Here is an 18,995-nt window from a genome sequence, read left to right on the forward strand (position 1 = left end):
TCTCTGGCCCCTTATAGGCACTTTTTTTTTTTTAAAAAGACACATTTATTCAGAATTATAATCAGACTATTACATTTATCAGTCAACAGTATGGATGCAAAACAACAACAAACCACTACACAGTAAAATCCTTTGTTATAATACTTTATACTTTCCACAGAACAGAAACTAAAATAACCTATCATATAACTAGTCAAAATACAGTCCTCAATTTTTTTGCCCATACACATGAGAATTGTCTAAAGCATGTCTTCTTTGATGCAGCTAGTTCTTGGATCACCAGTGTGCTTGACTGAGTTCACAAATCTGTAGTAATCTCATTTCCCTGCCACTTCTTGTGCTTTCCTCTCCTGATAAGCTTTGTTTCTTGACAATTAAAACCTTCTGCCACTGCCATAGTTGCTGCTACTTCTGGAACCACCATAGCCATCTTGATTTTGTGGTTTGAGAAAGTACTGGCCTCCACCACCACAGGGGCCTGAGCTTCAACCTCCAAAGTTTCCTCCCTTCATGGGCTCACAATTTAAATACTGATTATTGTAGTTGCCAAAATCACTGTAACTTCCGCCATCTCCAAAATTGTTTCTATCATTGCCCAAATCTGTTATATAGAATCCCCACTGCCCTATATCCATTACCACAATGGCTGCCATCAAAGCCAACTTGCCCACTGAAGTTTGCTCTATGTGTCATTCCCATTTGGCTGAACAAAGCACTGGTCATTTCTTGCTTAGACAGGGCTTTCCTTAAAGTTGTGGCCATTAACAGGGTATTTCTTTTTTTTTTTTCCTTTGGTTTTTGGGTCACACCCGGCAGTGCTCAGGGGTTCCTCCTGGCTGTCTGCTCAGAAATAGCTCCTGGTAGGCATGGGGGACCATATGGGACACCGGGATTCGAACCAACCACCTTTGGTCCTGGATTGGCTGCTTGCAAGGCAAATGCTGCTGTGCTATCTCTCCGGGCCCCAACAGGGTATTTCTGAATAACAATCTTGTCCACAAGATTTGATTGGTCATCAAATGTCTCTCTTCTTGCCACTAATTTAGTCATGATTTCAATAACCTCAATTTTCCCATGTTGCCTAAAATTATCTCTTAGGTGATGTTCTTCTGTGTCTTCATTAATGCTACCTTTTTATTTTATTTCATTTTTTATTTAAACACTATGGCTACAAAGTTATTCATGCTACAGTTTTATTTCCATAGATCAGGTTGTTCATGATTGAGTTACAGTCATACAACATAACATATAAGAACCTTCACCAGTGCGCATTTCCCAACACCAATATCAAGAGTTTCCCTCTCAGGGCCCGGAGAGATAGCACAGCAGCATTTGCCTTGCAAGCAGCCGATCCAGGACCAAAGGTGGTTGGTTCGAATCCTGGTGTCCCATATGGTCCCCCGTGCCTGCCAGGAGCTATTTCTGAGCAGACAGCCAGGAGTAACCCCTGAGCACCGCTGGGTGTGGCCCAAAAAATCAAAAAAAAAAAAAAAAAGAGTTTCCCTCTCACACTCTCTGATGCCCTCTTCCTTGCCACCCACCCCCACCTGCTTCTAAGGGAGGCATTTTTCTTTTCTCTCTTTCCCCCACTTTTTTGGTATTGTAGTTAAACTACTACTACTAATGAAGGGCTGCCATGAATGTTTCTTTCATATTAGACCCTCTCTATCTGCACTCTCTGCTCTTCCTACCATGGACTAGTCCTCCTAATCCTCATCTCTATTGTCTCTGCATATCAGCCCCACACTGTCTTTATTTTCCTTCTATCCCACATTGAGTGAGATTATTTTATGTTTATCCCTCTCCCTTATTTCACATAGTATAATACTCTCCATGTCCATCTATGTATAAACAAATTTCAGGACTTTATTTTTCCTAATGGCTGCATAGTATTCCATTGTGTAGTGATATACCACAGTTTCTTTAGCCACTCATCTGTTGTCGAGCACATGTATACTTCCAGATTCTGGCTATTGTAAATAGTGCTGCGATGAACATAGGAGTACAGAGGGCATTTTTTGTAATCTGCTTTTGTGTTCCTAGGAGTGGTAATGACCCAACAATTGGATCATAAGGAAGCTCAATTTCCAGGTTTTTTTAAGGAATATTCATATTTTTTTTTTCTAAAAAGGCTGAAGTAGAAGACATTCCCACCAGCATTGAACGAGAGTCCTTTTCTCCCCACATCCATACCTGCACTAGTTATTATTGTTCTTTATGATATGTACCATTCTCTGTGAGAAGAGATGATACCTCACTGTTGTTTAAATTTGCATCTCCCTGATGATTGGTGATGTGGAGCATTTTTTCATGTGCCTTTTGGCCATCTGTATTTCTTCTTTGAAGAAATCTCTGTTCATTGTTTTTTTGTTTTCATTTTTTGATGGGGTTAGATTTTTTTTTCTTTTTCAGTTTTGCTAGAACCTTATATATCTTAGATATTAGCCCTTTCTTTATCAGATGGGTATTGGGTGAATAGTTTCTCCCATTCTGTGACTAGCCTTTGTATCCTAGTTACTGTTTCCTTTGAAGTGCAGAAGCTTCTCAGTTTAATGTAGTCCCATTTATTTATCTTTGCTTCCACCTGCTTGGACATTGGTGTTCCTCCTTCAAGATGCCTTTAGTCTCAATGTCATAGAGTGTTTTGCCTATGTTTTCCCCTATGTAGCTTATGATTTCAGGTCTGATATCAAGGACTTAATCCATTTTTTTTTTTTACTTTTTTGTGGTTTTTTTTTTTTTTGGGGGTCACACCTGGCAGTGCTCAGGGGTTACTCCTGGCTCCATGCTCAGAAATTGCTCCTGGCAGGCACGGGGGACCATATGGGATGCTGGGATTCGAACCGATAACCTTCTACATGAAAGGCAAACGCCTTACCTCCATGCTATCTCTCCAGCCCCGGACTTAATCCATTTTGATTTGACCTTTTGCATGGTGTTAACCAGCAAACATCTTTTTACAGGTAAGTGGACACTAGGTTTTTGAAAATATTCTCTGACAGGGCTTTTTGCATTGTCCGTTAACTGCGAGTTGAAATTAGATGCCGCTCCACACCATCCTGACATCAATGTAGGATATATAGATTCCAGGACCTTCAATACAGAAACGTGAGATCAACAACAGAGACTGTGAAAAATATAACTGTATGGGCACTACAGACAATGACCGGGATTGGACAAACTAGTTTTCCTGGAGCCTAGAAAAGGTCCTATGTCAGGAAACTTCAGGGGTAGGGTCTCCTTGTACTTAGACCAAAGTTTTTCATTTTCATGACCCCCATACTTTGGTGGGCCCATGCAAACAATAATTGCTACACTAACATTGTTTTTACAGTGCTCCTTTGACTCCAAATCTTTAAGAAACCACTAGTAAAAATATCTGGAACTGCAAAAAAAAAAAAAAAAAAGGTTTACATTAGTGTTAACATATGCTTTTAGTTACACCAGCATTCTGGGGGATAAAGGAGGGAGATAAGGGATATATGCTTGGGAACAGGGATGAAGGGAGGACAACACTGCTGGTAGAAAGGCCCTCATTTATTGTCACTGTGTACCTTAAATATCACTGTGTAAGATTTGTAATTCACTTTGGCCACAATAAAAAAAAAAAGAAAAGAAAATATTCTCTGGAGACAGCCATCTTTGGTTCCACAACTATTATTTTGGGGGGGACGGTGTCATACCCGGCAGTGCTCAGGGGTTACTTCTGGCTCTATGCTCAGAAGTTGCTCCTGGCAGGCTCGGGAAACCATATGGGATACCGGGATTCGAACCACCCACCGTCCTTCTGCATGCAAGGCAAACACCTCTCCGGCCCCATAGTTCCACAACTTTTCTGTCCACTTTGTGGATATTCATGGCTTGCACTCATTGCATTTATTTATTCATTGCATTTGAAGGCTGTATCCACTTCTTCCATTGTGGCATATGTCATGAATCCAAAGCCTCTAGTATGTTAGTTGTTAGTTATCACATTCTGTGAGTATGCTGATTGCTCAAAATGGCTTTTCTGATTTTCTTCGGTTGCTTCAAAGGTCAACCCCCTGATGAAGATCTTCTGTAACTGTTTGAGCTCTTTGGGAAACTCTGACATAGACATGACCAGCTGCAGAAAAGGAAATTTTGATGATGCTTACTCATTGGTGTTAGAGAGAAGAGAGGAATAACCTCACCAATATATCTGAGCAGAAGTTCTATTTTTAGATTCAAATAAACCCAGATAATAATGATTTTTATTTATGTCTTTAACCCCTTGGTTTAATTTTAAATTTTTCTAATTCTTCTTTTAGTCTCTTGCTCAGGTCTGAATACAGAATACATCTCTTTCCATGATCCTGCCTCTTATCTTAATTCTGACTTTAGAGTATTTTTGTGTTGTAAAGAAACTTAAATCTGCTTAATCTGGTTATGAGTACCTGGGGATATGTTGCATAGTTTTCTGTAGGGCTGAAAGAGTTAAAAATTGTTTTCCATTTTGTTTTAAAGGAAAACAATATTTCTGTAAGGTAGCAAACCCAAAAGCCAATTAGTCTCAGCTACTAAGTCCCAGCTTGTGGAACTCAAAGAGAATCTCAAATGCATGAGGTACAGAGTCTTCAGTATCTCTTCTGACTATACAGGCTGAATTCACTTCAACATACTGTCTAGATAAATATCAGATAAATGTAAAATGGTGATTTTGCATGAGGTGTTTACATGCTTTAAAAAAAGATAAATAGACAAAAAGTGTGGTGAGCTTCAGGAGAAATGGGCAAGCTTAATAACTCAAACCACATTTCTCAAACTAGATGCCATTTTCAACAGTTGTAAAAACTGCCTGGAGGTTGAAATTTAAATATTTCTTACTTTGTTAACTTGGCACATACCTACACTTCATTCCTGAGGTTTAGTGAAAAGGAAGAAAAAGTCTCATAAGCCCATGAGGAGTGTAAATGCTATCAAACAGCTACTTGTGATTTTAACAGGAGTTTTCTGTTAGAGGTCCTGGTTGGAAAAACCATCTCCTCCTCAAAAAGGAGGGAAAATATGGACACATATACATTATATATATATATATATAAACATCGTCTTGGAAGAAATGGCATTGGTAGTGAAACATTTCATTGTGTTTTTTAAAGGAAAGAAATTTAATCAATTACTAAATTTAATAGTTTTTTTTTTGGACAAAGAGGAGGAAAATACAGTGATTTGATTTTAATTTAGTTTTTAGGAAAATTTTCAGTTTCTAGGTGCAAGATGAACTCAGAAACATGTGGAAAAATATATTCTCGAAGGCATAATCTTGGCTTTAACACTAGTTTTCCATCTACACAGTATTATGAAAAAATTCATGTATACAAGTTTTCCTTACAGCAGGCAATGCAGATTTAGAATGTATCAAAGCGGTAATGAGCAATGAGCCTGGGAGATAGCTCCAGGGGCTATGCACTTGCTTTCTCTTCACACATCTGGGTTTCAGTTCCCACCATAGCATGATACTCTGATCACTGCCAGGAGTGATTTTTTAAGCACCAAGCTGGTAGTACCTTTTAGCACCTCCAGGTATAGCACCATAAACCAAACCAAAACAAAAAGTGTATGTAGGGTATAGCAAGTCAGCCCCTGAAGAGGTTGACTGATGGTGGGATGGAGGATGAGGCCTTTTTCTTCCAGCTCAGAGCACGCGTCTGCCACCCTGTCTAGCCCACGGTTCTGATGTGAAACGGCGGGTAAACAGCTCGCAGACAGTCAGGCTCGTGGAAATATTCACTTTATTCGGTGGACAAAACTGAAGTCCCAAGACTCAGCTTCAGTTCCAGCCAAAAAGCCCTGGCCTTCCACAGACCCTTGTTTTATTCCCCAGAATCAGGTACCACCCAATGGTGGGATCAGATACCAACCAATGGTGGAAGCAGAATCAGGTACTACCCTAGGGTGGGGGCAGAATGCCAGGTCACACCCTAGGGTAGGGCACAATCACCAATCAGTTTAGGGTGAGTAACATAGTAATCCCCTAAAATATTGACATACACAACAGTAGGGTAAAGAACATATGGAGGAAGATAAAAAAAGTCCCTAAATACAGAAACTAATTTAACACTAGTTTATTTACATTTAAATTTTGTGATCTGTGAGATAGGTTCTTATCTTTCTTATTCACCATTTAGCACAGGGCATGAAACATAGTCAGGATTAAGTTTATGTTGAATAAATAAATAAATGAGATATTATACAATGGAAACAAGTGACTAAACGAATTTTGAAAAATACAACCAAAGTTTATTCAGTCATTTCTTAAGGCATTGGGGGAGGAACATTCCTGGTAATACTTGGCTTATTCCTAACTCTGTGCTCAGGGATTGTAGAGTTCTGGTGCCAGGTCCCCCGACGAGGCCGATGCAAAGGTGAGTAAGGGTCTCCTCTAGCCAGTGGCCTCGAGGCTGGACTCAGGAAAGAGAGGGAAGACTGTGAGCCACAGACCACTCACAGGGAAGCATTGTCAGAGCAATGGACTTCGTTTATTGAAGGTAGGGACAAGGCTTTTAAGGGTAAACTTTAGGGGCCCGGGCGGTGGCGCTAAAGGTAAGGTGCCTGCCTTGCCTGCGCTAGCCTTGGACGGACCGCGGTTCGATCCCCCGGTGTCCCATATGGTCCCCCAAGCCAGGAGCAACTTCTGAGCACATAGCCAGGAGTAACCCCTGAGCGTTACCGGGTGTGGCCCCCCCCAAAAAAAAAGGGTAAACTTTAGGTGGGAAACAATTGTGGGTAATGCAATTTAGATATTACAGCAACAAGAAGATATACAGAGACAACAGTCACAAGGTACATGGCATCATTGATTTGGATGGTATGCAAAGATAGCAGTTTACAATTCCCATGGCATTATTAAATCAGGAAGCATGTAAAGATAACATAGCAATGCCCCTGGCATCATTAAATCAGGAAGTATGTAAAGATAGCGGTTGCAATGCTTGGGCACTATTAGCCTAGATAGGTTGTTTGACCAGGATGACTTTCTCCTGCAGTAGGGACAAAACAGAGACTTCTTTTATATTCAAGGGCAGCTTGCAGAAATCTTATTTCCCAGCCTCTCTCCCCACAAGGGATCACTCCTGGTGGTGTCAGGGATAGAACTTTGTCAGTCTCTTAATGCAAGGCCTTTACCCATGTACAATTTCTTTGGGACCAAAGTACAATCATTTCAAAACCTAGTTTGATCTTTTAGGAAAATTTCTATAGCAAGAAAAAGAAAGTTTATTTCAGACCTATCTTTATTCAGAGAAAAAATTGTTCTACTTTTCAAGAAAAAAAATTTTTAGCTCCACTATGTCACAACTAAATACACTAGCAGGGGTCATTTGTCAGTGGAAAATATGGATTCAATTTGGTGCACAGATATGTCTTTTTTTCTCTATCAGCACAGTGTTTTGAGAGTTTTGTTTTGGTATTGTGGTTTATTTACTTTTAATTTGATCCCAGTTTTTTTTTTTAATTCTGAAAAATGGAAAACTCGGGCAAGTGTGGACTGGCATCCCGTACAACCACAATGCACTGAAGCTAAATAGAGGATTACAAACTCAGCAGAAGGCACTCTCTACTCTCTACAGTTTCTACCTGCACACAAGGCACATACCTATACCCTCTTCACACAGAGGTGGGCTTTGGTTCCTCTCCTAGTAATGAGGTAACCTGGGTTGTCATTCATACTAATAGGTAACGTTGTTTATAAGAAAAATAATTCTGGGTGAACAAACAGTCAGGACTGTGAGGGACAACTAAAAATCTGTAAGAATGTTATGCTTTGGGGCCGGAGCAGTCGCAAAAGGCAAAAGGTGTCTGTCCGCTTTGTGCGCGCTAGCCTAGGACGAACTGCGGTTTGTTCCCCCATCGTCCCATATGGTTCCCCAAGCCAGGAGCGATTTCTGAGCACATAGCCAGGAGTAACCTCTGAGCATCACCGGATGTGGCCCAAAAACCAAAAAACCAAACCAAACCAAAACATAACAACAACAACAACAAAAAAATCCTATGCTTTGGGCTTCCCCAAGGGCAATGGTAGTTATTATGTATTAGTTTCTTTGGATTATTCTAAGAACTTTCAAAGAGAGCTTTACCAAGCCATCAAAGAATAATTTTAGGGGGTGGGGCCACATCCAGTAATACTCAGGGTTTACTCCTGACTTTGTGTGTTCAGGAATCACTCCTGATGGGTTTGAGGAATTATATGCCATGCCAAGGATGAAACCTGGATTGGCCGCTTGCAAGGCAAGCACCCTATTTGCTGTGCTATCTCTACAGTCCCTCGATGAATAATGTAAGTCTATTTTCTTCAGACTCTCAAAAAATTCATAGGAAGAAGTACTTCCAAATACATTTATGAGGACAACATTACCCTGATACCCAAACCAGGTAACAAACCACTAAAAGGAAACCAGTGCCTGATTGTTATCTGATGAACCACAGACCATTTTCTTTTTATGGTTTTGGGGCCACACCCGGTGGAGCTCAGGGGTTATTCCTGGATCTGCTCTCAAAAATTGCCCCTGGTAAGCTTAAGGAACCAGATGGAATGCCAGGGATCGAAATTGGATCTGTCCAAGGACGCTGCATACAAGGCAAATGCCCTACCACTGTGCTATTGCTCCAGCAATAGCATTTTTTGATGTACATAGACTCAGTGATTCTCAGCACAATAATGGTGAATTTAATTCAAATAAAATTAGAACAACAATATCGAGAGTCATATACCATGAAAAACCATGGAATTTACTCCAGGCTTTAACATACAGAAACAATGGCTATAAAACTATCAGTAAGAGGGAAAATGTCACAGCCTTGCTTGGTCCAGACACTAAGGGAATTCTCAGGGTCCCTGTTCCTGAAGGTGGGTACATGAAGTTAGCAATGGGAAAACAGAGATTCAGACACTTAAAAGTAGGATTCAAAGACTGGAGCAATAGCACAGCAGTAGGGCATTTTTCCTTCATGCGGCCAACTTGGGACAGACCTGGGTTCGATCTCCAGAATCCTATATGGTTCCCCATACCTGCCAGAAGTGATATCTGAGCATAGAGCCAGGAGTAACCCCTGAGCACTGTTGGGTGTGCGAGAGAGAGAAAGGAAGGAAGGAAGGAAGGAAGGAAGGAAGGAAGGAAGGAAGGAAGGAAGGAAGGAAGGAAGGACGAAGGAAGGAAGGAAGGAAGGAAGGAAGGAAGGAAGGAAGGAAGGAAGAAAGAAAGAAAAGAAAGAGAGAGAGAAAGAAAGAAAGAAAGAAAGAAAGAGAAAGAAAAAAAAGTAGGGTCAAATTCTATTTCATTTATTGAATGTTAAAGTTGGAATACTTATACTTAATATCTTGGCAAGATATCATAATTGTAGACATAATTATTAATTCTCACAGTGTAGCTAAACAAAATGCACATGGCAAGCTGTTCTTCACCGACCCAGGGCAGCCTTTGGTGCTCCTTTGCTATCTTGTCTGAAATTATTCTTTCTGCTAGCAAAGTCAGTTTTCAGAGACTAGAGTTCTTTATTTTTTGGCCTTGTTCCAATTCATGCTCTGAGATGAGGCCTGAAATATTAGCCCTCAATATAACTGCACTTAGGCTAATAGCAAAACTAGGTTTGAGGACAGTTAATTATTATGTAAAACTAATAAAAAATTGCTTAAGCATACTCAACTGCTCATGATAGGGTGGGTTTACATAAATCTGAGTGGTCTTTCTTTAAGAGAGGCTCAAAGAATGGTCCTTACGAATTTAGAGAAGCAATGTCTCAAATAATATTTATGCCATGTCCCCTATCAGTTTCCCCATTTCCTGAGTGCCTCATAAATATGCAGCCAAGATCTCTCAATGCTTAATGCCCTCCCTTGTGGGTAGAGGCAGCTAAGGCCTCTCAAACCTAGTGCTCTCCTTTAGCCATGGTATAAAATTAATTAATATTAACAGATACTGAGAAAACACTCAATAAGATTCATATATCCATTTAAGACTAAAACAAATAAAATGAGTATTATAAAAGATACTGACTCCTGTGAGCAGTGTCTCCTTAAGCCCTGATATCACTGGTATAGATCTTATCCCTGGTGCCTTAGTTGTGACATGGGGAGAATCTAGTTTTATGGAGCTCTATTTAGTACCAGCACTACTCAGTCTATAGCTGCAAAAATGCCCTATAAGGAATAGTGTCCAGTACTGTCCTGCTAGTAAACTCAACTCCCTATCATGTATTCTGATGAATATCCAGTGTGGTCTTCAAAGTCTCAAAGTCTCAAGTGTCTGAATGTTCAGTTAAATCCAAGATGGTAGCCTGGTGTGCTTTGTTTTCAACACATTTCACCTGAGTGCTCTTCTGTAGGTATAAGCTCCTGGTTTAAAGGAACAGCCAAACTGTAATTTAGTATTTATTGAGTAATTTTTTAATGCTTAATGTGTGTCATGAAATTTTCTATACACCATGGACAGAAAGGTAAAAAATAGATTCCCTCCACCCTAGGAAGTTCCCATTCTAGAAGACAGTAATTCAACAATTAACATAGTAAGTGGTCAGAATTATACTACTATCTTTTGAAGTTGGAGTCTATGCCTTTCTGATGAATGATGACTAAGAAGAAAGAAAATGAGAGACCAAACATGCTTGTATAATTTAGTCATGAATTTCTAGAAGTATGGGTTTGGCATTTCCTGAGATGGGGAAGTATGAGGGAGATCTAGACTTGGGATTTGGATATAATTTTTATGGTGAATTTGATATTTATGCATATTTAGGTTTGGAGTTCAGAAGGGAGATCTAGACTGAAGTTTATTACAGAAGGGTTCAGTTAATATATGACATTTAAAGTCACAAAACTGGATAATGTGGTCAAGAAAATTAGTATATCAAGAAAGGATACAAGGTTAGAAGATGAATCTTCAGACATTTTAAAAGTCTGTGGGAGATGTAGAAGAACCAGCAAAGCTTACTGAAAGGAATAACCAGTATGGAGAGAAATGAATTGAGTCTTGGAAGCAAGGAAAGAAAGTGTCTCTTGGAAGGGGATGGGAGTTGGTCGATTTTGCTCAGTTGCCTTCTGATTAGGCAAGATGCAGACAGAAATTTGATAATGGTATATGGTACTGGGTCCTATCAGACTGTTTTGTTTTGTGAGTTTTTGTTTTGTTTTGTTTTGTTGTTTGAGTTTTTGGGTTACAACCAGCTGTACTTTGGGCTTATTCTTGGCTCTGTGTTCTGGGATCACTCCTGGAAGTGCTTGGGGAACCCATGTAGAGCCAAGAATGAAAACTAAGCTGGCTGCATGTGAGGAGTGTAATACCAAAATTAAGATGGCTGTACTTAAGGGAGTGTAATCTCCAGTCCTGGTTCCTATTTCAAAGTAATTTTGGTGCTGCAATGGAGTAAGAGTCTGGCTGGAGTAGGTTCAAGAGAGGTAAGGAAAGGAACAGGGGGATGAATTACAGACCAAAAATTCAAAAAGTTCTCAAGAAGAAAACTGACACAGCAGTTGAAGGATGGATAATAGAATCAAGAGTGTAGTGGGTTTTTGTAGATGACAAAAATAACATGTCTGATATAATATAATTGGAAAGAAATATAGTATGCAGGGGCCGGTGAGGTGGCGCTATAGGTAAGGTGTCTGCCTTGCAAGCGTTAGCCAAGGAAAGACCACGGTTCGATCCCCCGGCATCCCATATGGTTCCCCCCCCCCCAAGCCAGGGGCGATTTCTGAGCGATTAGCCAGGAGTAACCCCTGAGCATCAAACGGGTGTGGCCCAAAAACAAGAACAAAAAAAAAAGAAAGGAAGGAAGGAAGGAAGGAAGGAAGGAAGGAAGGAAGGAAGAGAAGGAAGGAAGGAAGAAAGAAAGAAAGAAAGAAGAAGAAAGAAAAGAAAGAAAGAAAGAAAGAAAGAAAGAAAGAAAGAAAGAAAGAAAGAAAGAAAGAAAGAAAGAAAGAAATACAGTGATGCAGAAGGCAAAAGGAAGACTTGAAAAATTATGTCTTCAGGTAGGCAAGAGAAAGCACAGATAAATACCTAAGCATTAATATTCTCATGTAGCTTGAGGTCTTTAGAATAAAGATGCATTTCCAATGTAAGATGATGGTCATTACTCACTGAGTAAACTGGTGCTTCCAAAGCTGGCTAAATAGGAATCACTGAGGGGAAGGAAGGAAGGGTACTTTTACTTTAGATGCTACTATTACCACCTCAACTGAGTGGCTTTAAAATTGCATTTTGTTACTAATAATTTAGTGATGGTATAGTATGATCTTGTGTTCATTCAATAAGTATTTATTGTCCTACCATATGCCAGTGCTTGGTGCTATTCTATGTTTCTGGGGGGGGGGAAGAAAGCCAAAAGAGATTTATTAGTTCTTACAAAGCTCTCTGCATATATTATGCATTATAATTAAAACTTGGGGACAGAGAAATAGCATGGAGGTAGGGTTTTTGCCTTGCATGCAGAAGGACAGTGGTTTGAATCCTGGCATCCCATATAGTCCCCCGAGCCTGCCAGATGTGATTTCTGAGTGTAGAGCCAGGAGTAACCCCTGAGCACTGCCAGGTATGACACCCCCCCAAAAAAAAAGAAATAATTAAAACTTGTGTAGGATTGTCTTCAAAAAATATTTTTGCAGTATCAGCAATTAAAATTAATGCCTCACATATGCAAGACAAATATATTGCCACTGAGTCACATTATAGGCCATTAATTTATTTGTTTATGCTTGTAAAACCCCTCTTTCTCCTCAGATTGATAGCTATTGTTACAAGCTGATCCCAAGTCTGATTTAGAGTGCTTTTCTTCATTATCTTTGTAAGATTTTTATACTAGAGTCATTTCACATATATTCAAGTGGTCTTATAATTTGGTTACTTTTAGATTCTTTAATAAAATACCCCAATGGCCTATTCTTAACTTTTCTTTGTCTTTTAAAGTCATTTAAATATTATTACATTATCTCACAAACCAACTTGAGATCAACACATTATTTGATTCCTCTTCCTTTATACAATAAAGGAATTCTAATGTGGGAAAAAATGGAGTATAGAATTGCAGTCTTCTATTTGCTAAATTTATATACTTGAGGTTTCTACTTTTTTACTAAAGGCCACATTCCATCGTTGATGAACCTTTTAAAAGATCAACTGCCACTTTGAGAGCATTTATTTGTTTCAGTCTTTACTGTGTCCTTTTCAAGAGCTCTTTCTCTGATTTCCTGGCAGTATACCTATTTCATGGGAAACATTCCTTTTAGAGAAGCACAAAGCCTCTTCTTTAGTCTTTGAAACTCTTCCTCATTCATGTTAACTAGATTCCCTACTCACAATTTATTTCAAGTTTAGAGATCCTGTAGTCTGCTACACTTTGTTTTAGAATACATACTATTTCCTCCAGACACAGGCATGTACTATATACATACAATATACACAACACATATATTATCTGCATACATACACAGATATATTATGCAACTTTTAAGTTAAGTCTTGCTTCTTTCAGAATTTCTTAAAAATGTTACAAAAGACTCATCCTTATTGTCACATAGTTTTCAATGTTGTTTGCAGTGAGTTCATTATACGTACAATGTATACATGCTTAAAATAATAGCTAGACTGTAACCTTCCCTTTCTCATCTCTAAGTATTGGGCTATCTCAAAAATAACTCAACAATACCTTGTTCATTATTAGAGATCTGAAGCTACAAAGTCTAAAACTTTCCTTCTTGAAGCAATTACCTACTATAAAGACGTATTGTAACAGGACTAGTTGGTTACTGGTTCCTCTATTATGCCAATGGTTTATTCCAGGCCTCCCACAGGGGCCTTCCTGGCTGCTGGATGTGAAGAGTTGCAGGTGGGCCAAGATTTGCAGAAACTGAGGAGCATAATGTTTTTACCTATATGAAAAAGTTTATGTTGGTTTCAATTAAAGCAAAAATAACTAAAGTGCTTTGCAAATCTGGAGTCCAAATGATAAACAGGATGGCAATGTTGACAGGACAAACACTCCAAAATTTACACAAATATAACTAAGCCTAAAGAAAACAAAGTTTGCAAAAAGCAATCCAACATTTCTTAAATGCCACATTACACATTTTTTACCTAAAGTGAGTTTAAACATTTTAAGTGAAGAAAAATCTAAAGTTTAGAAAACTAGAATCCCTTTAGGAAAATTGAAATGGATTCTACCATGAATGATAGCTTCCAAGAATGTTTTTTTAAAATTAGTGTTATGGGGCCAAAGAAATAGCCCAACCAGTAGGGTGTTTACCTTGCACATAGTCAATCAGAGTTCGATCCCCAGCATCTCATATGATCTCCAAGCCTGCCAGGAATAATTTCTTCCTCTCTCTCTCTCTCTCTCTCTCTCTCTCTCTCTCTCTCTCTCTCTCTCTCTCTCTCTCTCAGGATAATTTCTTCTCTCTCTCTCTCTCTCTCTCTCTCTCAGGATAATTTCTTCTCTCTCTCTCTCTCTCTCTCTCTCTCTCTCTCTCTCTCTCTCTCTCTCTCTCTCTCTCGTTTTTGGGTCACACCCAGTAGCACTCAGGGGTTACTCCTCTACACTCAGAAATCGCTTCTGGCAGGCTCGGGAAAACCATATGGGATGCCAGGATTCGAATCACCATCCTTCTGCATGCAAGGCAAATGCCCTATTTCCATGCTATCTCTTTGGCCCCAGAAATAATTTTTGAGTGCAGAGCCAGGAGTAACCCCTGACCACCACCAGGTGTGGCCCAATCCACCCAAATAGTTTTAATCAATTAACATATATTTTTAGTTTGGGGACACACCACAATACTCACGGGTTTCTCCTGGTTCTGCACTCAGGAAATACTCCTGGCAGTGCTGGGAGGGAGACACTATGGGATGCTAGAGATCATGCCCAGGTCAACCATGTGCAATGCAAATGCCCTACCCACTGTGCTATGGCTCTGGCTCCTCAAAGTATGTTTTAGATTATGACTTTTGCTTCTCTAAAACCAAATATTTACAGAAAATAAGCATAGTGCCTTAAGAGCAGAAAAATGAACCTTTTGATTGAAAAATCAAGTCACAAAGAGGGGCTAGCAAGATGGGTTTGTAGTTATAGGCAAACAACACTGGTCCAGTGCAAGACCTCCACAGTGAAAAAAGAAGACTTCTGATGACAGCAATTATGGAACTGGAATGTTTTCCTCAGTTTACTGACAAAATTAACTAGGACTTTAACAGGGCTGGCCTAACTGAGTGGGCCAGTGGTACTCACAACATATGCCAGGAAAACCCCAAACTAACCACCAGCGAACTTGCAAACCAGGGAAGAAGGCTGTCTTCCAGGTGGGAGCATGTTTATACACCAGCAGACGGCTACAAGGCAAGCTTTAAGAGAAGCAAAAAAATCTCTTGAGCAAATTGATCTATCCTAGCAGCAAGGCGAGAAGTTTGGGAGTGAGAAGGTTCAGAAAGGACTTATTCCTTTCCTTGTTGCTTTTTTCTTACTATAACTCTTATTTATTTTCTGACACAAGACTTTCTTTTTTTTATACTTCCGTTTTTGTTGTTTTATGTTATGTTTTGTTTTGGGGCCACACCGGGTTGTGCTCAGGGCTTAAGTGAAACAAAAGGGTGGTTGAAGGCAGATGAAAGTGACAATCTTCCAGTTAGAAAAACAAAGAAACTCTAGAGACTCTAGAGGTAAGGAATCTAGTTAACAGGACTGCACGTTGTACTGGAAAGTTGCCACACATGTAGGTAACAAAACATTACCAAAAAATAAAAGTTGCAACTGTGAGGTGAGAGCTGGTCTTCTGTTAATTTCAATAACATCAACACCAACTATTGTTACCTATGACACACAGAGTATTTGGGGATGGGGGTGGGACAGCATACTCTGCAATGCTTACTCCTGGTTCTGCAATCAGGGACCATTTCTAGTAATGCTTGGAGGATCATCTGTGGGGCAATCGAACTCGGGTTAGCCACGTGCAAGGCAAGCACCTTACCCGCTTTACTATCTCTTTGAGCCATTTAGTGTATCTTACAGACACACCACCAAAGGGACAGCGTGGGAGAGTCTTGGTGGAAGGAAATTGACGACAGTGACAGCAGGAAATGAAAAATGGCGAAGAAATGGGTGTTGAAATAGTGTATAAAAACTTGGGGCGCTTGCCTTGCACGCCCTAACCTAGGACGGACTGCGATTCGATTCCCCCCCACTCATTCCTCCCCCCCCCCCCCGGCTTCCCATATGGTTCCCCAAGCCAGGAACGATTTCTGGCGCATACCAGAAGTAACCCCTGAGCATCGCCGGGTGTGGCCCCAAAACCAAAACAAACAAAACAAATTAAAAAAAATTCAACCATCATCAACAACTCTTTAACTCTGCATTTTACAGTAATTTAATGATTTTGCGCGCGCGCGCGCACACACACACACACACACACACACACACACACACACACACACACGAGACACAATTGCCATAGACTTTGCCAACCCTCAGCCCCAGCCCGTGAGGTTGCAGGCCAGGAATGTGCAAAGGCGGAGCCACCTCGGGACATGCGGGGCAACAGCATCTCTGCGCCTCAACTGTCTAGCGGCCCCAGTAGTTCTGGGCCTCGAGCAGCAGCAGCTCAGACACCCACAAAAACAAACAAACAAACAAAACTACACGCAGGAGGGCAAGAACCAGGAAGGCAGCTACGCGATCCTGTTGCGCTCCGGCGTCCCCGGGCTGGGTCCCCGAGTTGCACAATGCCCGAGGGGGCGCGAAATCAAAACTCCCGACACTTATTGAGTTTTCCCTTTCCGTAGAAGTGACATCCGAGGGGTGTTCCCAGAAGAGACCAATCCACGCACCTGCACGCCCCCACCCCGCTGCCCCTCGCGGCCTTCCACTCCCAGTCCGCAGCCTCTGGGGCTCCCCAGCCAGAGGCCTCACCCCAAACACCAGGAAGACTTGTCACGAAACCCAGAGCCGCCGCCGGAGCGAGGCCAAAAGGCGCCGATCCTACCCTTAGCACGAGTCCATCGAGACCAAGCAACTCACTGGAAAGAGTTCAGCAAAGTTGGGCTGGAGAGATAGCACAGCGGTAGGGCGTTTGCCTTGCAAGCGACTGACCCAGGACCAATAGTGGTTCGAATCCCGGCATCCCATTTGGTCCCCGTGCCTGCCAGGAGCGATTTCTGAGCAGAGCCAGGAGGAACCCCTGTGCGCAGCCGAGTGTGCCCCCCTCCCAAAAATAAAGAGTTTAGCAAAGTGGAGCCGGCCAGCCCCACTTTCCTCTGCCCGCTCCCCGCCACCCTCCACCCTTCCCCGGCGCCCAGTACCGATGCCCTGGATGAAGACGAAGCCGGTGACCATGAGCACCGGGTGCCAGTTGAACTCGAGCGCCGTGCCGTCCCAGCCGAGCCCCTCGCGGTAGTGCAGGACCCAGATGAGGGAGAAGACCACCGCCAGGAAGCCCATAAGCAGCGCCGACACCAGTAGCGCCAGGAAGCCCCAGTAGCCCTCCATGGCCCTCAGCGCCCATGGAAAGCGGCGGGGCTCCGGGCGGCGATGCGATGGTGGCCGCTGTCCCCGCCCGGGAGGAGGGGCCTCTCTCCGGCCTGTCGGGACTGGGACGCCCCACGACGGGCGCCCCAAGTGGGCCGGCCTCAGAGCCTGCAGAGACGCCCCTGGGCAGGAGTCAGGGCTGCTGCTGGACAGGAGTCAGGGCTGCTGCAGCCTGCCGCTGTCTTATTTTGCAGGGGCTCTGAGCTAGGCATGGGGTGCATTCTCGGGTCACAGGAGAGAGGTTCCCTTAGTGCAGTGCTTCTCAAATAGTGGGGGCGCCTTTGAACTTGTTAAACACTGTCATAACAAGCTAAGCCCCGTGGTTATGTCTCTGTATGTCTCTGAGAGTTGCTGTCCTGCTTCAAACCCAGCTTCGAAAAGCTATGCATTGCAAAACGTGCTCACTGTAGCCATTAATCCAGACAGCACCTCTGATTAAAAAATCAGCTCAAATTATTTTATATAGTTTTGTTTTGCAGGTTAAAGTTTTTTTTTTTAATAAAGAGACTATTTACAATCAAGCAGGGGGAGCGAAAATGTTTTCTTCTTCCTAGGGGGGCATGACAGAAAATAATTGAGAAGCACTGTCTTAGTAGTGGTGGTGGTGGTGGGATGGTTTTGGTGACTTAAACCTTTTAGGCACTCCTTCCCCCCCCCCCCACCCCCAGACTCCTTAACTTTCTTTTTGGATTTGTTTTATTTGGGGCCACACCCAGTGGTGCTAATGACTTACTCCTGGAGGGAGGAACATATTGGTGAGGGAAATGGAACCCACATTGGCAAGAGCCCCACCCACTGTACTTTCGTTCCCATGGAATAGAGTCTTTGATGCCAAGGACACACCAAGGAGGAACCCGGGAAAAAGGCTGGGCTTGAACTTATTGAACAAGGAAACTTATCTACAGTTATCCTTGAGAGAGTCACAAAAGACACCACCTTTTGACCCTGGACTTCTTGAATGATTAAAATACATCCTAGCATGCTAAACTGGGGTGAGAGTGAGAGTACAGTTGATAAGGCGCTTACTTGCCATACACGGAGCCAACCTGGGTTTGACCCCCTGGTACCTTATCTTGTCTCCTGAAGACTGCCAGGAGTAATCACTGACCAGGAGAAAGCCCTGAGCACCGCTATAATCTTATCCCCCCCCCCCCAAAATGTGTACATCTGTCCACATCTATTTGGATCAGTCTTATCTTGAGGACATAACACTCCCTCCTGGCCTCTTTCCAGCTTTACTGTCACCATTCCTATAGATCAGAAAAATGCTGGTGCTTTCTACTATTGAGAAAGTAAGCAGGGCTCTGGCTAGTAAAACTCTACATTACTTGGCCACGCCAAGCTCCCCAGCGTGCACAGGAAGTATGAGTGACTTTCAATGGCAAAGTTAAGATTTTAAGTATGTTTTGCAGATGCAGAATGTCCATATTATATTCTGCCCTTGCCTACCGCCCTACAAGCTCATGTCTAGTCCTTTA

General features: G+C 41.9%; 1 protein-coding gene and 1 pseudogene across 1 annotated transcript in view; both read right to left on the reverse strand.

The window, feature by feature from the left end:
• The window catches only part of LOC126009123 (plasma membrane ascorbate-dependent reductase CYBRD1), a 30,069-nt gene extending 12,571 nt beyond the window's left edge, over positions 1 to 17,498 (reverse strand). Inside the window, exon 1 of the mRNA XM_049773494.1 lies at positions 17,292 to 17,498. Coding sequence (XP_049629451.1) covers positions 17,292 to 17,478 — 187 coding nt within the window. The 5' untranslated portion in view covers positions 17,479 to 17,498. The remainder of the gene's footprint in view (positions 1 to 17,291) is intronic.
• LOC126009365 (heterogeneous nuclear ribonucleoprotein A1-like) lies at positions 375 to 16,522 on the reverse strand (annotated as a pseudogene).
• Positions 17,499 to 18,995: the final 1,497 nt, after the last annotated feature.

This window comes from Suncus etruscus, chromosome 5 (genome assembly GCF_024139225.1).
Source record: "Suncus etruscus isolate mSunEtr1 chromosome 5, mSunEtr1.pri.cur, whole genome shotgun sequence".
NCBI classification, from domain to species: Eukaryota; Metazoa; Chordata; class Mammalia; order Eulipotyphla; family Soricidae; genus Suncus; species Suncus etruscus.